General features: G+C 52.1%; 1 protein-coding gene across 9 annotated transcripts in view; it reads left to right on the forward strand.

Annotated features, from left to right (window-relative positions):
• Positions 1-23,537, forward strand: part of PRDM11 (PR/SET domain 11) — a 96,157-nt gene extending 72,620 nt beyond the window's left edge. For 6 of the 9 annotated variants that reach the window (XM_024975909.2, XM_024975908.2, XM_005216519.5 and 3 more), the window contains 3 exons: positions 8,880-9,067; positions 12,978-13,604; positions 14,605-23,537. In XM_024975909.2, coding sequence (XP_024831677.1) covers positions 8,880-9,067; positions 12,978-13,604; positions 14,605-16,769 — 2,980 coding nt within the window. In that variant the 3' untranslated portion in view covers positions 16,770-23,537. Of the gene's footprint in view, positions 1-1,106; positions 3,351-8,879; positions 9,068-12,977; positions 13,605-14,604 lie in introns of those variants that run through there. The other 3 variants (XM_059875168.1, XM_059875167.1, XM_059875166.1) reach the window with 2 other exon arrangements.
• Positions 23,538-23,604: the final 67 nt, after the last annotated feature.

The raw sequence follows: 23,604 nt of genomic DNA on the forward strand, positions 1-23,604 counted from the left end.
TCCTTCCAGCGCCCCTCTCCCACAAAGTGGGAGTCCACCAAGTGGGGGTCTACAAGGCACTCGGCTCTCTCCCATGCTGGCCCTAAGGAGACGGTAGGACCCTTGGGAGGCACGCAGCCCAAGATCCGGTCACCTTCCCTGGGGTGGTTCTGAATTCAGCCCCCCACCCCGCGTACAGGCAGAGAGATGAGCCTGTCTGAAGGGTCAGCCTGTATGTTTTTCGCTCTTGCTGTGGGAATTTGCTCAACACAACCTTGGTCATGAGAGAGCCGCTGAGATCTGAGTGTGCAGGGCTGGGCCCCTCCCTGTGACGGGCCGCATGGAGCGGTCTGTCTGATGCTCCCTGTGGGCCATCGGGTGTTCCTGGGTAGATGGGATGTGTCTGCTCCGGGAGCCCTCCTGGAGGCACCGAGGGAGCAGCAGGGCTGGTCGTCCAGGTAGATCTGCTCCGCCCTGCCTGGGCTTGTCTGTCCCAGCACCGCCATCCCTTGCCTCCTTTCTCCAGTCTTGTCAGCTTCCCCCACCATGACCAAGAGTGGCAGATTCCAGCAAGGCCACAAGGTGGCCCCAAGCAACGCAGAAACGGCCGCGTGGGGGCTGGACCTCGGGGGCAGTGGCCAAGAGCATCACAGCACCATCCTGGCAGTGTAGGGCTTTCTTCTGTCCTCTTGTGTAGTCTTCTTAACAGCCCTGCTAGATGGGCAAGAGGTCGGGGAGGTAGGTAGAGCAGTTGTTATCTTTGCTTTGAGAAACTGAGCTGCAGAGAGAGGAAGTGAGCCCGTGGGTTGACATGCCGTCCCTGGGACCGTGGTCGCTCTAGAGTGTCGCTGTGCCTGGGATAGGAAGGGGGCCTGAGGTCTGGGGGGGTTTGTGCTCACCTGTCTCCCTGGGGTGCTTGGCCCAAACACCCTGGGGGCCTAGGGAGCAGATACTTTTCCACGGCTGGATGGGGAGCGAGCAGAGGCCAAACTAGGCAGAAGGGGTAGCGGGGTGTGGGGTGGGGGAAGCTGGTAACTTTGCCGGTGGGGGGGTGTGTCCAAGCCCAGAGCTGCCGTCTTTCTCCCGGTTGTAATCATTCGCCCTTCTTTGTTTTTTTATCCCCCAAGATGATGAAGACGAGGAGACCCCCGGGCCCTCGAGGCAGCCACTGCGGGTGCCCCTGCGGCCTTCGCCAGAGGAAGAGGCCTGCCTGGCCAGGCCCACCCTGCTCCGTTCCTCCTCCTCCTCCGACCAGTCCGAGACCGTGGGCCCCAAGCCGGAGGCCCTGCCCCGGCCCTCGCCCCAGGCTGCCTGCAGGACCCCTCGGCCGCACCCCGGCCCGCCCAGCGCGGGCCTGGACTGGCAGCTCCTCCATGCCCACGCCCAGCAGACTGAGGTGTTTCGGCAGTTCTGCCAGGAGCTGGTGGCCGCACACCGGGACCTCGCAAGCAGCATGCAGGCCATCGGCCAGGCTATGGCCGAGCTGAGCGGCCGCGTCAGCCAGGCGTGCCAGACGCTGATGGAGATCCGGGATGGGGTTCAGGCATCTCAGCGGGGGCCTGCCGGGGCCGCCCCCATGGGCCCCAGCCCCCCAGCCGAGGCTCGCCCAGTGGAGCCCCCAGAGGCGCCCCCGGTACCAGCTCCAGCACGGACTACCAGGTCTCGGAAGAGAAAGCACAATTTCTAAGCCGGCCAGTTGCACTGGGAGGAAGAAAGCTGGAGGAGGGGCGTCTGGCCTTGAGACGGGGGAGCAGTCTCTCGTGTCCACCATCGATGACCTTGTAGGGTGCTGGGGGGACTGTCATCTCCTCACTGAATACAGGTTGGCTGCCCTGGGCTCAGCCCGACTCCCTCATCTTTGGCAGGTGCTCAAGATGCAGGAAAAACTGCCTGCTCAATGCTTGCTTGTCCTGGAAGGTCAGCCTCCTCTTGGTCTGCATCCCGCGGCAGCAGGCCTTGCAGGGAAGGGGGCTGCAAGAGCATCTCAATGGAATCCTGCTCTCCATCCTCAGGGCTGCTGTACCAGCCTCCCAGGCCCTGATTCTGCTGCTTTCGGGGGGCTGGGGAGAGGGGCAGCGAGGCCTGCGGAGGGGCCGGCAGAGCTCAGCCCCTCCAGGAGGGGTCTGCCCTCCCCTCCCCCAGGGCTCTGAGCCCCTGCCTTGGCCTTCTGCTTGCCCTCCGTGCGTATGCGCGCGCACGCGCGCGTGTGCTCAGCTGCCGTGCTTGCCTTTTGTGGGGCGGGGAGGAGAGCCAGATGACGTCAGAGGAAAGGGAAGACACGACCTGGTGATCGTAGAGCACTTTACGCTTCTCCGAGCGTGTGAACTCGGTGGGTCCTCAGGACAGAGCGGGAGAGGCAGCTGAGTCGGGGGTTACGGTCATCATTACCACCATCCTCATCTGCATTTCATAGATGACAAATGAAACAGTATCGTCTATTCGGGAGTGAGGGCAGAACCGGAAGTCGAACCTGTGGATTTTTCCAGCTCCCCTGTCAGAGGCCAAATCTAGACTTGGGACGGGTATTACTCCTTTCCTGCCCCTGCCAAGCCCTCTGGGCTTTGAGTGGGAGGCAACAGCAGCATTTAGGATGTGAGTCCACCCCCGGCCTCCCACCTACCCCTTCCTCCACCCCACCCCCACCCCCCGACCCCCACCCCACCCCCAACCCCAACACTAAGGCTGACAGCCAGTGGCTGGGAAGAAGTAGGGTCCAAATCTCAGGATCTAGAAGGCAACCCCTCCCCTGGCTTCTAAAAGAACCCCGAACCCAGCAGGGCTCCTGTCCCATTCCAGGTTCTAGCATGCCGTGCCTCCGCTTGCTTGGGCTGCCTATGCATTAGCTACACACATCTCAAAGCTTTGTGTTTGGTTTTGGAGTGTGGGGAAAGAGCCGGGTTCTTCGAGTTAGGGAGGGAGTTGGGGGTGGGGGGTGTGGCAGTTGCAAGCTTAGCTCTGACATGGGTGCAGCTCAGCTCTGTGTCCTCTTTGCTCCCTGGCCTGAGGCTGCCATATATCCCCAGCCGTCCACCCTTCCACACCAGCCTCCTAGAGCCAGGGGGCTGGGAGGATCGCTGTGCCCAGTGCCCGCCATGGCCGTTCCTGGAGTGCTGCTTCTAAACCCAGCCCGAGCTTTGCCCCGTGTTGGGAGAATGGAGGGCAACTGCAGTGTCCTGGGCTCCTTCTCCCATTCTGTGGTTCTTTGGGGGTTCCCGATCCCCAAAAGTGAACACTCCCCTGTCTGACAGCCTGATGGCTTGACTATATTGCCTGGCATTGCCCCACCCTCTGATGCTGGAATCAAAGATTGCCTTCCCAAGTATTTTTGTTAAGATGGCAATAAAAAGAATTGATCTCACACTTGGAACACACTTGGTCTCCAGCATCTTTCTTTGGTGTATATTCTCTTTCTTCGCTTCCTGTGAAAACCTCAAGGCCCCCGAAGCAAGGGTTAGATGACCAAGGGAAAACATGTTGGTGAGAGGGGCTTGAGTGCCCCTGGCATTCTCCAGGTCCCATCAGCTCTCAGACGCCCTGTGTTCAGCACCCTTAAAGGAAAGGAAAGGAATTGATAGGCTGAGGGAGGCAAAGCATCCACATAAGAAATTGTTTTCACTGTGTTTAATTTCTCTGCTCATCAAAAGTGAGATGTTGCTCAATGAATTTTACCTTTTGTCTCCTAAAAGTGTGTTAGGGGTCCTGGGGGAGAAAGCCCCACCATTTCTGGCAGGAAACTCTGGAAGGGTCAGGGGCTGTCCATTTGCTAGGGTACCTCAGAGCCCCCTCTGAGACACTCATTTTTTTTGCTCACCTGCCCATTGATCTGGGTGTCTGACTGGCACAGGTAAAGCCCTTCTCACCCAGCTCTGAGGCTTCTCATGAAGTGACTTCCTCTGGCTCCCCTGGGGAGTTTCTTCAGCAGGAAAGGGACCCCCTGACCTATGCATTGCCCTGGCTTATTTCCAGTCACAGGGAGAGATTCTCCCAGGCAGGAAATGCCCAGGTCCTGACCAAGGATCCATCCACTTTCTGGAAGATTCCAGCCTGTCTTTGATCTCTTGGAATCTAGGTCCTCCTCTACCATTTTTGACCAAAAAAGCAGGGTCATGGAAATGAAGACTATCCAATCTCCAGGAGATGCAAAGATGCTGTGAAACCAGGCCTGGGGGTCTTTCCCACCAAGGTCAAGGTGCTAAGTGGTGACTGGCTGGCCTCTCCCTCTGGCCCTGGGGAGAGAAGAGGGCATGTAGGAAGCAGAAGGGACACAGAGATGCAGAGACTTGTCGACTTCAGATGGAAAGGTTTTCCGCTTCTTTTTCTTGGCTTCAGTGGGAATGTGGGGCTAGCAAGTTAAACAGGAAGGAGAAACTGGTGCCAGTGGATGGAAATGAATGAGCAGCCAGTTTCAGCTTTTAGATGGGGACATCGCTCCTAAGAGTCTGAGGCGTCCAGCCGTGCCGAGGGAGGGCTGGCTGGGTGGTGTTCTCTTAAAGTCTAGGTGAGGATCTAGGGGGTGAATGCCTAACCCAAAGACCTTCCCAGCCCAGAATACAGAGCCCAGCCTCTCCTTAGTCATTCCTTTCCTATCTCTGCCTCGGGGACTGGGCTGCTTCCTTTCCATCATAGACAGAGCCCCTGGGTGGGAGAGTTTGAGCCTGGCCTTCATCTATCCCTGCCGACAAAATAGATGCCCTGTAGATTGTTTTCTCTCTTGAGTTGAAACTGATAGTTCATTTCCTGAGCCAGTTAGAAAATATGGTGCACTTGATAAGACTCAGTGGGTGAGGTCTGAAAAGTGTTGTCTTAGAGCTTATCTAGCCAATACCCAAAGTCAGCAGAGTTGAGAGTAAAAACAATCCATTGTCATCATGAAAGTTTCAGTCCAGAACCACCCCACCACCATCACCACCACCACCACCCACCCCCTTGATTGCTTCAAAGGGTTTGAAAAACCGTCAAATAAGCCCTAGTGTTCACAGATCAGCCTATGCTGTGCATTTTCTATCATCCTTCTGACATACTCTGTGCTTCCAGCCAACGAGGTAGTGACTGGAAACAACAAATAGATTTTCACTCCCTGGAAGCCTTCGGTTCCAGGAAGGGCCCTTGTTCACCTGCAGCCGTGTAATGGAACAGGCGTGCTTCTGCATACAGGGGTTGTTGAGTGGGGACAGAGGGATTCTAGGCGTGGATCCAGCCGTTTGGGTGTTACCGCAAAATACTTAAAAGTGGGAGACCTGGCTAGAAATAGTTGATGTTGGGACTTAGCTGGCTCCATTTAGCTTTACTTCAAAAATGATTTAACATAAACATCTTTTCATGGGAATGGATTGTTTATGATTCACTGAGAGCTCCCATGTGTATCTTATTTCAAATGCCAACTTTCAGAATCACCAAGTACAACAGGATGCTGAACCAGTTTTGATCTTTGAAGATACTTTGTGATCTATACAAAGTTTTGGAGTCCTCTTCCTAAATATTTTAATAATTTATTTAATTGAAATATAGTTCATTTACAGTGTTGTGTTGATTTCTACTGTACAGCAAAGTCATCCAGTTATACCTACATATGTGTGTGTATGTATAGCTATATGTATTCTTTTTCATATTCTTTGCCATTATGGTTTATCACAGGATATCGATTATAGTTCCCTGTGCTAAACAGTGGGCTTCCCTAGTGGCTCAGCTGGTAAAGAATCCGCCTGCAATGCAGGAGACCGGGGTTCGATCCCTAGGTTGGGAAGATCCCCTGAAGAAGGGAAAGGCTCAGTAGGACCTCTCTTCCCCTAAGTATTGATTCTTGTTGGGTTCGGAAAGTGTGAAGAGGTAGAAAGGGAAATGGACTTGAATCTTTCTAAACCTGACATCTTCACCAGGTTGCTCTTTGGACTAAATGCCTAATCGTTTCGTGTTCCTCATCTACTTTTTTCTCTTCAAGTTGAATGTCAGAGAAAATAATTCTATCTTTTAGAGCCGGATAGCTATTTAGAAACTGGAAAAAGGAAAGATTGTGTACTTTTCCCCTTGGGCTCTGTGATTCAAGTGATTCTTGTTAGAACAAAACATGAATGAATGGTTTGCCTTCTGGGTCAGGGAGTGGAGAAGTTTGATCTGCCTCAGTTCTGCTCTGTGCTGACCACTAGGCTGATTAATTTTGGATGTCAGATCCCAGGCTTTTGTAAAATGGGGACTGGGAAAAGAGTTTGCACATTTAGAAGAAATCTCACGTATGAAGAAAAAATAGACTCCTACAGTTGGGGAGTTGAGATTATATATGAGGGGCGCTATGCCTGGGGTACCACAGATGTGGATTCCCAAAGCCGCTGGCCACCATGACTGTCCCCACTGACAGCCTGTACTGGAATTGGCATTTGTACTGGAATTGGCTTTTTTAGGGGGTGGGGGAGAGGGATTAACAGTAATAATTGCTTATTGAGGAAGACTTGGAAAGTACAGAAAATTATAAAGAAGTAGAACCATCTATAAAGGCTAATCACTGTTAAAACATTGGTGTATTTCAAGTGGTTTACCAGGCTTGTTTTTAAAGCATGATTAGAACCACAATACATCAGTCCTGTTGTTTCCACTTTGCATTATATTGGGACCGTTTTTCCATGTCATAAAAGATTCTTTGAAAAGATTTTTCTGTAGATGAGTAACATTCCAGCATACAAATATACCACGGTTTATTAAATCGTTTCTCTGGTTTTAGACATTTAGATACTTTTGCACTATTACAAGCAGTGAAACAAGTCAGCATTGTGGTGTGCAGAGTTTGCATTCTTGATTCACATCCTAACATTTTGGATATTTTTTTTCCTTAATTTTACAGAAACTGTGGGAAAATCCACATAACATAAAATTTACCATTTTAAGTGTAAAGTTCAGTGGTATTAAGTACATTCACAGTGTTGGGCAAACAGCACCAGCATCCGTCTCCAGAACCCTTTTCATCTTCCCCAACTGAACTCTGTACCCATCGAACACTAACTCCCTATTGCCCCCTCCCCCAGCCCCTGGCAAACACCATTCTACTTTCTGTCTCTGTGAATTTGACTACTCACAGAAGTGGAATCATATACTATTTGTTGTTTTGTGGCCCGCTTATTTCACTTAGTAGGTGTCTTCAAGAATCGTTCATGTTGTAGTGTGGATCAGAATTTCCTTCCTTTTTATGGCTATTATTCCACTGGGTGTCTATACCGCATCTTGCTTATCCATTCATCCATCAGTGGACACTTGGGTTACTTCCACATTTTGACTGTTGTTGCATAATGCTGCTGTGAACGTGAATGAACAAATACTTGTTGAAGTCCGTGTTGCCAACTTGCTTCCCAAAGGGTTGTGCCAGTTTATTCTCCACCATTAGAATGGGAAACCCTAGTCTTGCCACCTTTACCAGTACAGAGCTGATCACTTAAAAAATTATGTGTGCCAACGATACAATGTGCTACTTTGCGCCTCTTTTCTTATCAGTGATGCTGAATACTTTCATTTATTCATCATCCATTTGGATTTTTTTCTGTGAACTACAGTTTCCCTCAGACTGTTCCAACTACAATTCTCTGGGCTGGGCCAGTCAGAGAGACTTTGATTTGTTCCCTAGCTTTTAAGACAAATCATAGCATAAGGAAAAGAAGGGGTTTTTTGGGGGGAGGGGAAGATACTTGCTTTACAATGTTGCATTAGTTTGAGCTGTACAGTGAAGTGGATCAGCCATATGTGTACATACATCTCCTCCCTCTTGGACCTCCCTTTTTTGACTGCAAATTTCCTAGGCACTTGGATAGCGCAGAACCCTAAAACGCCAAATAATGTCCTCTTGTCCATTTGATCTGTACATCTTCACCTGCCTGAAAATGTTGCATCACCTCACCTTTTGGAGGTGAGTGAGGTGGCAGGTTGGATATTGGGGATGTCATTTCAGAGAGAATGGGTGAGAGCTGCAAATTCTAAGGGTTCGACAGAACTTTGAGGGTTTTCTGGGCATTGCTAAGTTGGTGCTTTACATGCCCACAAAGGAGCCATGAGTTCTAGCAGGAAAAGCATAGACCTCAGTGCTCTATTTCCCATTTATTAGCAGTGTGACCTTAAGCAAGTGACTTAGCCTCTCTGCGTCTCAGTTTCCTTACCTGAAAATGACTTAGATTAGGTGGTTGCTCACCTTCCCTTGCCCCTTATTTACCTACCTCTCCTGTCTCCCCTGGGCATCCTTTTTTTTTTCTTTTAAGACTTTGATCTTTAGGATTCATTCATTGATCCTGCAGGCACCCTTGTCACATGGTTCCTTCTGCTAGGCTTTGTGACGTACCGGAAACAATTCAAGGGCCTCACCCTTACCACCATCAGAAACCTGCGGGTATCTGGGAGCCCCTGAAGTTAAAAGATAGTGAAGAGGGGGACTCCCTGGCAGTCCAGTGGTTAAAACTTTGCCTTCCAATGCCAGGGGTGCAGGTTTGATTCCCACTTGGGGAGCTAAGTTCCCACATGCCTTGTGGCCAAAAAACACATAAAATAGAGGCAGTTTTGTAACAAATTCAATAAAGACTTAAAAAAAAAAAGTTAGTGAAAAATAGTTTTCTAGTCACCTGTCTATCTGGGGTTGAATCTTATGTTTACCAGAACCTAGGAGGTGGGCAGGGCAGGTGTCATTTCCAGTTTCGGCAAACAGATTCTTAGAGGTACAGAGGCTTGCTTGAAGTCACACCAGACAGCGAGACTAGGGACTGGCTCCAGCTGGGGAGCCTGTCCTCGAAGGGCAGCTTCCCTGTAGGGTTTGGCAGATGCCCACATGCTCGTGGACGTCCAGCCACCAGCACCTGCCCAGCACTGTGCCTGGTACCAGCAGGCACTCACCAAAGAGTGGCCCGCGCCTTCTCACCTGTCCCCCTCGCCCCCAGGTACGTGGTCATCTCCCGGGAGGAGAGTGAGCAGAACCTGCTGGCCTTCCAGCACAGCGAGCGCATCTACTTCCGGGCCTGCCGGGACATCCGGCCGGGGGAGCGGCTGCGCGTCTGGTACAGCGAGGACTACATGAAGCGCCTGCACAGCATGTCCCAGGAGACCATCCACCGCAACCTGGCCCGAGGTGAGTGTCCACACGTGGGGGTGGGCCACGCCCGCCGCCGAGCCCTAGCGAGGCCAGAAATGCTTCTGTAGGTGCTTCTAGGAAATCCAATGGGAAATACTGTATACGTGGGAGACCCAGAGGAACTCAGGGAAACTGATGGGCTAGATTGGAGCAGCTGCTCTGGGATGGACCAGTGGCACCCCAGCGTGTCCTCCTCCCCCAGACAGGGTCAGGAGCCCTATTACAGATGTTTCAGAGCATGAGGGAGTGAGACGAGTCTCCAGTGCCAATGATATAATCAAAATCGATTCTGTTTCCCCAACTCAGATTGATGGAAGGATGTTGTAAACTGCCGCTGGCTCGATAATAGCAGCAATAACAGGTGGTACTTACTAAGTACTTCATACGTGCTAGACGTGTTTTCTACAGTGTCCCATGTAATCCTTCCCATTAGCACCTGCTCTGTGAATGTGTGGTGAGAATTAGATGAATAATATACACGCTAATGGTAGCATGTGGATTATTCTCTCCATCTTACAAGTATAGACCCTGAGCAGCAGATAAATATAGTGACTCACTCATCAGATAAATACAGTGCTCAGCAGAGGCAGAGCCAGGCTCCTAACCCACGTCTGTCTCAGTCCAGGGTCTAAGCTGTAACCTACAGTGTCGTCTGGCCTCCCGGACAAAACCAGTTTCTTCCCTGCTTCCTCCTCATCTCCTTCCTAGCTGTTCTAATGATACGCTATGAAAGAGAAATTTCTCTTAGAAGAAGAAGGTTGGAGAGAGGTGGGAAGGTGAGTTTATGTATGGATCATAGCCTGGTGGGTGGGTGTCCATCCAGGCTCCATTTAAATGAATCATTTGAAAGTGGTTTAAAATATTCGCCAGCTCCTAGCCCCTTGCCTCTTTTGGTCATCCTCAGCCACGCCAGCACAAACGGGTGAGCCCAGGTCATTTTTCCAACGGGACCTTCCTTGAACTAAAACCACATATCCAAAGACCCAGAGTCCATCTGGCCCTGGGAACCAAACCTACACCCAGGCCTCACTATATCATGTTTCTGACCAACCTTCTTATTGTAAATAAAGCTTCATTTGGACTATGAAGAGAAATGATAAAAAAGGAGTGAGAAGGACCCATTGGAATGACGCTATCTTCAAAATCAAAACAGAGCAAAGCAAATTGTGAACACTGAGAACACAGCTGCTACCTGACTTGGTAAAAGGTATCTGGTGATTGGATGGGCAGTGAGAAGAGACCCAATAGATACGCTCATCTCTTGTCTTCTTTGGAGCTGGGTGTTGGGCACATATTTGCCAGTTACACTTGGGAAGGCATGTTTCCATGACATGATTGCAATGATTTCCATTTGATCTCCGGAGATGCCATGATGAAAATGTCTGGAACAGATTAGGTGCTCAATAAATCTTTGTTGAATGGATAAAAGAAGAAATGAATGAAGACTGTCAGGAAATTTCCAAAAGAATCTTATAATCAGACGAAGAGAAAACCAAGCTGTATCTGAGGACACAGGTTCCATCCCTTGGCCAGAATCTTCTTGAATTCTTCTGGATCTGTAATATCTTTTTTCCCCAGTGTCTTCTCCAAAGCACCACAAGCTACATCATCCTCAGAGAGCCCTGAGACCCAAGGAGAATGCTCAGAGAAAGGCTTGAGCTTTCAGGAGTGGTTCAAAGGAGCCTGGCAGACAGACTTGAAATCTGTCTGCCAAGATGTGTGCAGTTACAGGAGGATGGAATGTCGATTCCTGGCCAGGCTGAGAAGTAGGAAATAGGGAGGGAACTGAAGCCTCCATGGGCAGGGTCAGAGCAGAGGGTGGACTTGGCCCTGACGCCCTTGGGAGCAGCCATGGGGCTCAGTGTCCTTTAGATGTGTCCATGTAGCCTGTAGCTTTGGCGGTCTCTGATAGTTAGTGGTGTCTGAGATCTGTGCGCCTGTCCTGCTCTGGAGGGGGGAATCCCCCACGCTCAACCAATTAAGGTCTTACATGGAAGGAGACTTCTTTGTAATTGGAGGTTGGAGCCCTGCTAAAGTCCAGAGCTTGAATTATTAGTCCTTATTAAGTAGGAACTCTAGTTGGTGGCTCAAGTGGTTGGTGGCTCCTGCCAAAGCTGGAGGTGCAAGAGATGCGGGTTCGATCCCAGGTTGGGAAGATCCCCTGGGGAAGGAAATGGCAACCTGCTCCAGTATTCTTGCCTGGGAAATCCCATGGACAGAGGAGACTGGCAGGCTACAAGTTGGACACAACTGAGCAACTGAGCAGCATTAAGTAGGAATATTAGTTGGAGGCCAGAACTGCTTCCTAAAGAGCATAAATTATTCCTTTGTGGTTATCTTTTAAGAACAGGATGCATCTAGACATGTATTCAAAGACTTTATTTATTGGTCTACTTTGGGTCATTGATTTACTTTGTGGTATTTCCCCCATGTTTTGTGGAGGCTTTAGAATCAATTTCATAATGTTTAAAGGTCTTCTTTGACCCACAGATTTTTTTTGGGGAGCCTTGACCCCAAAGAAATCTCCTGCTCATCCCAGAAAATTCGAATAACCTTGTCCTTGAGCAGGCAGCATCCACACATCTATAGCAATTTGTGCAACTGTATTAGCCATTTTGAAGAATCAGGCTAACATAATGTATTGTTGGGGAGTTCACCAAGGTCTTTGACATCATTTACACGATAGAAAGAAATAGAAGAGGAAACGTCAGAATTGTCAGATAAGGAAACACAGCAGCTGTATTTTGAGCGTGCGTTGTGTCCACGCGTCCTTCTTTATCATGCTAGAGGCTGTCATCTTGGAGCCCCCCGCAGCTGTCGGTGTCCCTGACTTCCCTTTTCTTCCTGCCTTGGTGATCAGTGAGACGCACAGAGGTTCAGGCCATGCTTCCTCACATCATCCTATCTTCTGGTTACTGGAAGAATTAGAAAGGACAGGTTGCTATAAGATGGACTTTGCCCTAAGGGATAGTCAGGGAGGAGGAAGAAGTGGGACTCGGTGCTTTGTGTACCTTTTACCAACTTGGGCTTCCCTGGTGGTTCAGACAGTAAAGAATCTGCCTGTAATGCAAGAGACACGGGTTTGATCCCTGGATCAGGAAGATCCCTGGAGAAGGAAATGACAACCCACTCCAGTATTCTTGCCGGGAGAATTCCATGGACAAAGGAGCCTGGCAGACTACGGTTCATGGGATCCCAAAGAGTCAGATGTGACTGAGCGACTAACACACTGTCAAGTGGAAGTGGCCGTCTTCCAATTGCTAAGACGAGGGGAAGCCTGTAGGCACGAGAGCTCCTTATGCACTTCGCTGAGCTACGTTACCACCCACTCAACTTATCACGTGGGACGTCATCTTTTAGGATGACAGGATGGCGAGTTCCTTAACTGCCAAATCCCCACGCCTACAGCATTTGCTCAACTTATAAACATACCTGGGTTTGATCTCTGGGTTGGGAAGATCCCCTGGAGAAGGGACCGGCTTACTCACTCCAGTATTCTTGCCTGGAGAATCCCGTGGACTCTATAGTCCGTGGGGTCGCAAAGAGTCAGACATAACTGAGCGACTTTCACTTTCACTTTTTGACACATAAGGCTACATTGAAACTGCCTCTTTAAAAGGAGTTCTCGCCACTTTTTGGGGTCCTTTGACTCCAGACCCTGTGATCCATTTCTGTTTCTTTCTATCACGTAAATGATGTCAAAGACCTTGGTGAAGTCCCCACCCATATGTTAGGTTAGCCCGATTCTTCACTGAGTAATCTGCCCCAGTTTTGCCACACCTGCTGCACAAGGCCGGGCCCAGAGGGATGCGTCAAGCGACTTCCTGACAGGAGCACTTTGTTTTCTGTTGGTTTCTCCTCTTTGGGGCTTTTCCCCACTTCCTCACACCCTGGTTTTCCTTCCTAGGAGAGAAGAGGTTGCAGAAGGAGAAGTCTGAGCAGGCTCTGGATAACCCAGAAGACCTGAGGGGTCCCCTTCAGCTCCCTGTGTTGAGACAGGGCAAAAGTCCCTACAAGCGTGGCTTTGACGAGGGGGACGTGCACCCCCAGGCCAAGAAGAAGAAGATTGACCTCATTTTCAAGGATGTGCTAGAGGCCTCACTGGAATCCGCAAAGGTAGAAGCCCACCAGCTCGCACTGAGCACTTCCCTGGTCATCAGGAAGGTCCCCAAGCGCCAGAATGACGCCTACGGTCAGTGTGCAATGACGATGTCGCACGGCGTGCAGAATGCCAGTCGGACCCAGGGGGACGGGGACTGGAAGGTGCCCCAAGGGGCTTCCAAGGAGGCAGGCCCCCTGGAGGACGAAGAAGAGGAGCCTTCGTCGTTCAAGGCCGACAGTCCCGCTGAGGCCTCCCTTGCGTCCGACCCTCCCGAGCTGCCCACCACCTCCTTTTGCCCTAACTGTATTCGCCTAAAGAAGAAGGTCCGGGAACTCCAGGCCGAACTAGACATGCTTAAGTCTGGCACGCTTCCTGAGCCCCCCACCTTGCCAGCGCAGGTCCTGGAGCTCCCCGAGTTCTCAGACCCCGCAGGTAAGTTGGTGTGGGTGAAATTGTTGTCCGAGGGAGGAACGTGCGGTGGACAGTGTGGAGGGGGGCCAGGCGCTCCCTGGGGATGCCCCCCTCAGGGAGAGGCCTGGGAACTCAGAGGTGGGCACCGGTCGCAGTCCACGCCCTCAGCTGCCTCCGACAGGCCGCCCTGCAGCTCCCTTGGGGGCTTCGTGTCTTGCCCTTGTATCCTCCTCGTCAATAAAGGAAATTCCGCTGCAGGAGGGGGTGTGTGCTGTGTTCTTGACCCGTTGCCTTTCTCCGGTGTCTTACCCCAAAGCCCGACTTCTAAACTCAATCTTTCTCTTCTCTCCCAGTCCCAGGCAGGGTGTCCCATGGGGGAGAGCCCCCGGCCTTCCTGATGGGAATGCAGGGCAGTGACCTCCCCTTGCCCATTTCTCTTGGCTCCTGGATCTTTTAGGGCTGCTCAACCACGAGGAAAGCCTCTCACTACACAGCTGAATTAGAGATTTACACAGCACTTCCTTTTTAACCACACCCCTTAGCTCAGGTGTTGCAGCTCTTCCAAGCCTGTGTCTTAACTGCATTCTGATCCCCAGCTCGCTTGGGGTCCCAGCTGCCTTCATTTGAGGGCACCTTAGCGGTGGGACAAACAAGTCCCATGTCCTCATGGTCCCGCTGTGAAACCTGGGATGTGCTGTATTCCTCCACGGGCTCGGCTCTCCTAGTTTTCCTCTTTGGTGGATACAGAACATTTAAGTTCCCTGAGCTCATGCTCGTGGAGGGTGAGGGCGGGCAGCCTGGAGCGTGGTGGTGGCCACCGGGGCTAATCCACAAAGAGGACGAGACGTGCATGGATGACAAGGATGCTTATAAATGAGTTCCAGGCTGGAATTCAGTCTGTTTCACAGAATATGACACCTGCCTTCTGGACCTTATTTCCTTCATTTTGGAAACATCTACGTGTTTGTTTGTTTTCTCTTCCCAGCAGATGTAACGGGTTCCTTTCCCATTTGTCTTCCAGCCTCAGAGAGCATGGTCTCCGGCCCGGCCATCATGGAGGACGACGACCAGGAGGTCGATTCCGCAGACGAGTCCGTCTCCAACGATATTATGACGGCCACCGACGAGCCCTCCAAGATGTCCTCGGCCACCGGGCGCCGGATCCGGCGCTTCAAGCAGGAGTGGCTGAAGAAGTTCTGGTTCCTGCGGTACTCCCCGACCCTCAACGAGATGTGGTGCCACGTCTGCCGCCAGTACACGGTGCAGTCCTCGCGCACCTCCGCCTTCATCATCGGCTCCAAGCAGTTCAAGATCCACACCATCAAGCTGCACAGCCAGAGCAACCTGCACAAGAAGTGCCTGCAGCTCTACAAGCTCCGCATGCACCCCGAGAAGACGGAGGAGATGTGTCGCAACATGACCCTGCTCTTCAACACCGCCTACCACCTGGCCCTGGAGGGCCGGCCCTACCTGGACTTCCGGCCGCTGGCAGAGCTGCTGCGGAAATGCGAGCTCAAGGTGGTGGACCAGTACATGAACGAGGGAGACTGCCAGATCCTCATCCATCACATCGCCCGGGCGCTGCGCGAAGACCTGGTGGAGCGCATCCGCCAGTCGCCATGCCTCAGCATCATCTTGGACGGGCAGAGCGATGACCTGCTGGCTGACACGGTGGCGGTCTATGTCCAGTACACCAGCAGCGACGGGCCCCCGGCCACGGAGTTCCTGTCCCTGCAGGAGCTGGGGTTCTCCAGCACAGAGAGCTATCTGCAGGCGCTGGACCGGGCCTTTTCCGCCTTGGGCATCCGCTTGCAGGACGAGAAGCCCACCGTGGGCTTGGGCATAGACGGGGCCAACGTCACAGCCAGCCTACGGGCCAGCATGTTCATGACGATCCGCAAGACGCTGCCCTGGCTGCTGTGCCTGCCCTTCATGGTACACCGGCCCCACCTAGAGATCTTGGACGCCATCAGCGGGAAGGAGCTCCCCTGCCTGGAGGAGCTGGAGAACAACCTGAAGCAGTTGCTCAGTTTCTACCGCTATTCGCCGCGCCTCATGTGCGAGCTGCGGTCCACGGCGTCTACGCTGTGCGAGGAGACCGAGTTCCTGGGGGACATCCGGGCCGTGCGGTGGATCATCGGCGAGCAGAACGTCCTCAACGCCCTCATCAAGGACTACCTTGAGGTGGTCGCCCACCTCAAGGACGTCAGCAGCCAGACCCAGCGGGCAGACGCCTCGGCCATCGCCCTGGCTCTGCTGCAGTTCCTCATGGACTACCAGTCCATCAAGCTCATCTACTTCCTCCTGGACGTGATCGCTGTGCTCTCGCGCCTGGCCTACGTCTTCCAGGGCGAGTACCTCCTGGTCTCCCAGGTGGACGACAAGATCGAGGAGGCCATCCAGGAGATCAGCCGGCTGGCCGACTCCCCCGGGGAATACCTGCAGGAGTTCGAGGAGAACTTCCGGGAGAGCTTCAACGGGATCGCCATGAAGAACCTCAGGGTGGCTGAAGCCAAGTTCCAGTCCATCCGTGAGAAGATCTGCCAGAAGACCCAGGTGATCCTAGCTCAGAGGTTTGATTCCCGCAGCCGGATCTTTGTGAAGGCCTGCCAGGTGTTCGACCTGGCCGCCTGGCCCCGGAGCAGCGACGAGCTCCTGAGCTACGGCAAGGAGGACATGGTTCAGATATTTGATCACCTGGAGGCCATCCCCACCTTCTCCCGGGATGTCTGCAGGGAAGGGCTGGACCCCCGGGGGAGTCTGCTGATGGAGTGGCGGGAACTCAAGGCTGATTACTATACCAAAAACGGCTTCAAAGACCTGATCGGCCACATTTGCAAGTACAAGCAGCGGTTTCCGCTCTTGAACAAGATCATCCAGGTCCTCAAAGTCCTCCCCACCTCCACCGCTTGCTGCGAGAAAGGCCGAAACGCCCTGCAGCGAGTTCGCAAAAACCACCGCTCCCGCCTGACTCTGGAGCAGCTCAGCGACCTGTTGACCATTGCTGTCAACGGCCCTCCCATCGCCAACTTCGATGCCAAGCGAGCCCTGGACAGCTGGTTCGAGGAGAAGTCTGGCAACAGCTACGCGCTGTCCGCCGAGGTCCTCAGCAGGATGTCTGCCCTGGAGCAGAAGCCGGTGCTGCAGACTGTGGACCACGGGTCAGAGTTTTATCCGGATATTTAGGAAGCTGGCGTTGCAGAGTTCACTAAGCTGTTGAATATTTTTTTAATCTATACTCATAAGCTTTGATATATTATATAAATATATATTATATTATATATATCTATAAAACCCACACTGAAAAAAAAATTTTAAAAACCAAGGGGACACATCCACCAGAAGCTACTGGGAGTTTTCAGATTGGAATAATGTTGGAAACTGACTCTTGTCTACAAAATTTGGCAGCTGTAACACACGTGGAAACTCATTTTCACTCACAGAAGCATGTGCTGGGGCTACACGGGCTCCCACCTGACTGTCAACCAACTCGCATAAGCTAAAATGACGGGTCTGTCATCGCCTTTAGGTAGCTCATTTTGTTTATGTTCTTGTTTGGGGGTTGAGGGGTTTGGGTTTGGGTGTATGTTCTTGCCTTTTTTATTTTTTCTTGTTTGGTTTTACGAGGGGGATCTCTTGGCCTCTTGGCTGACACGCTGGTCCGGCAGAATCAGACCTCTGATCTTTGGATAGGGTGAGCTGTGTATCCGGATCAGGGTGTTCGACCTTTTCCCCCTCCCACCCGGCTTGAGAGGTTTTCATTCATTCCCTGATGAGCGTTCCTTCACTGTCTCTGAATCAGAAGTGTCGGTCAGACTGTGACACCTGCCAGTCCCCACCTGTGTCACCTCTCCCGTCCCTGGGCTGTTGAGTCCCTCCTTCCAGTCCCCTGATGCTAAACATTTTACCTGTTGTATCGAAGGCAAAACTGCCTCATGACGGAGCTTGAAATCCTGGGGCAAAGGGAGGACGTGAGCCCTTTGCATTCCTGTTTTTTACCTGGTGTGGGAGACCATAACAGAATTCCATTCAGATCCAGGGAATGTGGGGGAAATGCAGAGCCAAGAAGTCCAGACCCCAGTAGGGCAACGATTTTTGGCTAAAAACACATAAAATGAAAAGTGTGTATTCAATTTACATGAATTATTTATACTCTGTCTTTATAATCGTATAATGTGTTTGAGGGTATATTATTTTTTCCTTTAATAATTGAGAAATGCCTGCTAGAGTTCAGTGGCAGGAGATGTCAATGCAAGTTGTGCCCTGGGTTATGCATAACTCTGTGAGAGTCTCTAGAGATTGGGTTCTGCTTTTGCAATAAGGCTGATGACAAGCCCTGAAGCCTGGCAGGGAGGTAGTGGAAAAGTGGGGAATGCGTCTATGCCTGCAAACGCTTCCTTTTTTGAACAGGGTAGAGATGTCCTCAAAGAAAGGAATAAACAGGACTCTCAAGGCATCAGCCTACACACACACACACACACACACACACACACAGCTGAGATATAAGCTTTAGAAATAGCCACTTGCCTACTCCCTGAGGCAAGTAGTGGTTTCATCTAGAGGAGTCTTGATCAATGCTCTTTTGTTCATTTAATTACCAGTATACCTCGCAAGGGAGTTTTTTTTAAACAAATGTGCGTGAGCTGTTAAAAACTTCTGTCCGTGTTTCCACATCTGAAGTATGCATATCTGATCTGCAGAGGTCCTGCGCTGTGGATGCAGGTTATATTTGGGGGAAGGGAGGAAGACCTGCATTTCTATAGTCTGTCTATAGGAGCCACCCCGATCATTTGGCAGAGGGTGGGCAAAGGACGGGATGATCTGGCCACAGGCAAGGCCTCGGTGTCCCCAGCCTGCTCGGCTCAGACGTTAGAAAACTGTGGTGGCTCCCTCCCTTCTTGGTTTATCTTGTCTCTGAGGCCTCATGCCACCGATGAGAGCCGGAGGGGAACTGTCAGCGACACTGAACACGTCACCCCTTCTTCCTTGTCCCGCCAGACCTTCACCCCCCACAGACCCCCTCCCCCTACCCCCATGGTCTTGGTGCTATGATAACTTTAGAATCATTGCTGCTAGTCAATAGCTTTTCATTATATAAATATATTATATATATTATATATTATTTTTGAAACTTTTTTTGTTTTCAACAGTGATGTAGCATGTTAAAACAAAACCAACTGGTTTTCTCCGACTGTCCCACTGCCAGGCCTCATATGCTGCCTTCTTCAACAAATCAATGCACCCCTGCCTGGTGACATTCACCCCTCACCCCCGCTCCCCAGTCTCACACGCTTTCCCACCCTCCTCTGAACAAGGAGAGAGTTAGCAGGAGCCTTCAAGGAAAGACCCAAAGCCCTTTCTCCAGCTTTGAAATTCCCAACCTCATGCACGTCACTTTAAGCCGATGTCTTCTCCTGCCATCCCCCTCGTCCGATCAGGGTCAGTATCTGTGGTCAAGTGCAAAGCACAAGGGTCCACCTTTCCCTCCTCGACTTCCTCTCCACCACGCACCCAATCTACCAGGTCTGTGGGAGAGCTCCCTCTGGACATCACACGGACCAAGATGGGTCGAGGGGGAGCAGAGATGACTGGCAAGGTGGGCCTCCATAGGGATCAGAAACAGCAGTCGGGATCCTTTCTTCTAGCCAACAGATGCCTTACGTCTCCCCCTGCCCACCCCTGTGCCTCCCCACCCACTACATCAGGAGACAGGGAGTCATCCCCTAGACCACCACTCATCTGAAAACCAGGAGGAAAGACTCTCTGATGGCCGCCTGAGTACTGTGGCAGGGCCACAACCGTTTGCTCTCAGGAGGCCATGGCCAAAATTAGCTCAAATTTTTATCCAGAGGGGAAAGAATCCTTTGGGCCAATGCCAGTGTCTACCTTACCATTTCAGAGGAGTGGGAGCCGGCCACCCAGGCTGCACACCTCGGAGAGGTTGGGCTCTCTGGAGATTCCTGAAGTTTGGGAAGGCATCTCGAAAACTTCAGGTGCTCATGGCAGTCTGAAGGCCACTTTGCCTGGGGACAGGGAGCAATTTGGGTGACACACCACTACAATTGATACAGAGTCTTTACCCTCAGAAGTTCCAGTGTTTCTATCCTGTGAATGCTGCGTGCAATTACCCATGGTTTTCACCCCAGGCGTTTCCACTCTCTGCCTTCGAGAAGGACTCCTGGGGTGTGGGGACTCTTGGGGTCTGCCCATATGCTTGGGCAGTCTAACCTCTCGTTGATGAGTATTAAAAGCTGTGGCCAGGTGATCCTTGTATGCTGATAGACAAGAGACAGAGCCCTTAAATTCAACCCCTGGCTTACGAGTGACAACCATTGACTTAGAAAAAATGTTCGTGTCTCTGGAGTCAAGCTTGTCCTCATTGGGTTGACCAATTAGTGTTTTTCTTCGGTTCATGGAGTGGGTGGGAAATGAGATCAGGTCTGTGGCCGATGGTGCCAAGCAGATACATCACAGAGCTTGGGAGCCAGAAACCCTTGTGATTAAACATGGTCTGCTTTTTCTCAATGGAGGGAAAAAACAAAAAGACCCATTGCCATCTTGTATCTGTCTGTGAAATGTGAGGCAGCCCAGCCCTGTCTACAACTCTTGCCGCTTCCCAATTTCCAAGTTTCAGCTGCCTGGGTGGGTATTACAGTCTGGGCACCCCCGACACCAGCTACTTTGTTTGTTTGTTTCTTCTTGGATGGCCGCTGGGCACGTCTAGTGCTGGGCAGACCCTCATTTCCTCATCCTCACTGAAGGATGGGCGGAGGCTCTGTCTCCTGGATCCCTGGTTTGTTGCATTCAGTGCTGAGCCCTGAATCCAGGGCGGTTGGAGGTCTCCACCCTGGTCCCCGCTTAGTGTTTCCATGTTGAGTTGGCTTGCTGAGCCCCCTCTCCTTGACTTGCTTATGTTGCCCCTTTGACTTGGAGAAAGGACCTTGTAATTATTTAAGGTGATGTTTAAATATTTTCCATTTGTTTTGAAGTGTTGCCAAGAAGGAAAAAATAGGCAAAAGTGTGTTGAGTGCTGAAAATGATCTCAGAGAGGCTGAAGTAGACCAGGCTGTGGAGTGGGCGCTGTTTTGGCTGTTTATTGGAGCCTCATGGGGTCCAGAAAGTGGCTTGGGGGTTGAAACAACTTCTCGATTCCTTCCCCTTTGTTTTCTCACCTGTGGGAACAGGAATTCTGTATCCAGAGCTCGCTGTGGCTTCCGGTCTGATTTCTAAGTAGAATTCATGTTCTTTCTTGGTCCCTACATCCAGTTTGGACAGAAGGCTCAGGCCCTCATCCCCTCTCACCCTTTCAAGCAGCAGGCCAGCCTGGGACAGCCAAAGCAGGGAGGTCAGACCTCCTTAGATGAGAAAGGCATGTTCACAAGGCAGGTGAGCTTGGGACAGCCCCATTTCCACCGCCAGCCTCCCCCGGGGGAGGCGGTGCTGGCTCATGGCTTCTAGGCTGGCTTCCTCCTCCAGTCTTGAGGAGGGAAGATTATGTCCAGGGATCCGCAGGGGCCCTTCTCCTGCTTGGAGGAAGGCCTCTCTCTGCTCTCTGTGGACAAGGTGCTTTAGCTGAGTGTCTGGAGCTGTAATATTTTAAGAAACCTTTGAGGTGATCTTTGTGTGTTAGCCAGAGGGAGAAAAAGTGCCCTTTCGGGAGGAAAAATGGTATGGCCCTCCTCTTTCATCTGGCCCTCCCCACCCCGACCCCATCCCTTCAAGTGGTATCGCCCTGGAAATACCTATGCAATCCAGTCTCCCTAGGAGAGTGCATGGAAGCAGGGGTATGTGCAGTGTAGAATAAAAATGCTACAGCATATATATTGTATATATGGACATATGCAGTACGTGTACCCACAGAGTAAGAGATGAAATCACGTCTATATATCTATAAATAATATCCTATATATTTATACATTTCTATGTTTTAAATAGATATAAAAAATAGAGTCTATAGAGAGCTGGGAGAGCACCGGGAAAGGCTGTCGCTGTGTTGTGAGAAGACGGAGGACATGGAGCCTTTGCAGGGGCGCCCGGGGCAGCTGAGCAGGCGGGGTTTGCTGGGAATGGGGCCTCCTACCCGGAGTGTTGGAGAGGAGAGTAGCCAGGCCCTGGCCCTCTCCCGTGCACTTTTCTCTCCTTTCCTGCACGCAGGCTTAGTCTGAGGTCGAAAGGAGATCCTCACCCGCTGGGCTCCCTCCAAAGTGTCCCCTTTGGCCCCCAACAAGCCTCCGCTTGGGTGGTCCCTGCTGCCCGGCAGTAGGGTGTGGCCTCTGACCCCCTGGGAGAGGGACACTGCACAATCTCCCCCGATGCCGCCCCCCTCGCAGGAACGGGCAGCACTGGTGGCGATAGGAGAGCTGCGAATTGGACCGAGACGGGTCCAGGAGAGATGCCGCTGCCCCACCTCCCCACTTTAGACGCTTTTTGCTGCCCCCCACCCCCGCCCTGGAGGCCAAGCCTCTGAAGTACAGCCGTCCTGGCCTCCCTCACCCACTCTTTCATCGCCTGCCAGGGCAGCATCACCAGTCAGCGCTGCCCACCATCCAGAGGCTTTCCGGCCAGGGCAGGGGGGGTGTCAACTAATGGGAAAGGGTGAGAGAGACATCCGCACACTCATAAATTCAGTGGCAACGCAAGTTCAGAAGCGGGGCTTTGGCCCAGCCCACTTTGCACAGCGGCTGCTCCTGGCTGCACTCGGGACAGCGCCCCCCACCCCTCTCCCGTGCCCAGTGACCCCTGGCCCCACCTGCGCCGCCGTTAACAGGCAGGTCTAGTTCACATACACTGTTCTGATTCTGTGACTCGAGGCAGAGGCTGAGCCAGACGCCCCAAGCTCATCCAAGCTCATCCACTTCCGCCGGGGAGGGCGCCTCCCTCGGTTTGGCCCAGCCCCCGCTCCTGGATGGCCGGGACGTCTGGGGGCCCGAGGGGGCACCGGAGCCACCGGCCGCGTGACGAAGGGCCTGTGCAGCCCTGATGGGATCAGAAATCCGTTTCACTTCCAGGTTCTTTCCCCGCCAGGGAGGTAGAGGAGGAAGGGCCGATGGGGCCACAGAGGATGGGAGATAGAGGGTGGCCACACCCTCTGCCCTCTAAGTCAGCCTCTGCCTTTTTGCCTCGTCTCCCGTCTCCCAGCCTCCTCTGACCTCCGTCCTACACTTCCATACCATTTACCAACGTACCTCAGTCTCCAGAAGAGCACCCCCCCATACCCACAGTCTGGGGCGGGGGGTGTCTGTTCTGCCAATGCCCACCTCTTCTCCACTCCACGTCCACCCTGGTCTCCTTGAGCCACCGCTAGCTGCCAACCGGGTCTCCGAACACCCTCCAGTGCCTGGCTCAAGAGAGACCAGGCCCGGCCAGAGCCTTCCTCCTGCTGCAGGGGGTCAGACCCGTGGCCAGGGGATGGGCATCCTCGGGTAGCAATCCCACAATGCACTGTACCTCAGAGAGAGAGCATCCTCGGGGCATCAAGGGCGCCGGGCCCTCCATCCAGAGGAGGACGGCTGGTCACTACACTGCTCCCCAAAAGACAAGGGCCAGGCTGCCCTCGGGGCACCCTCAGTTTCTTCACTTTTGTCTCTCTGGAAGAGCCAGCAGTCTGATTCCGTCTTTTTCAGCCCCGTTGTCTCTCTCCTCCTCTCCACCCCCACGCTGCTGAACCGTTTCATTTCAATCACAGAGGAAAATAAAGTGGGGATGGGGGGAAATACCTAGGAGTCTATTATCACATACATATTAATATGTTAATACTTTCTTTCTTAAAAAAAAAACAAACCCTCGATGTTATTATTTTGCAGACTACGCTTTATAGTACCTGTGTGACGGGACCTAGAACACTGGATACAAATAGAGCTATGTTGGTTTATCATAATATGTACGCAGAAACTTTCCTTTTGTCATATTATCCTTGTAATGTAAGAAGATTGTTAATAAAAGCATTTAAATTTATTCACTGAGGTTGGATCTCTGCCTTCTTGTCTTTCTCCCAGCCCGTGCCCAGGGTGATTCAGAATAA

This window comes from Bos taurus, chromosome 15, assembly GCF_002263795.3.
Source record: "Bos taurus isolate L1 Dominette 01449 registration number 42190680 breed Hereford chromosome 15, ARS-UCD2.0, whole genome shotgun sequence".
Classification (NCBI taxonomy): domain Eukaryota; kingdom Metazoa; phylum Chordata; class Mammalia; order Artiodactyla; family Bovidae; genus Bos; species Bos taurus.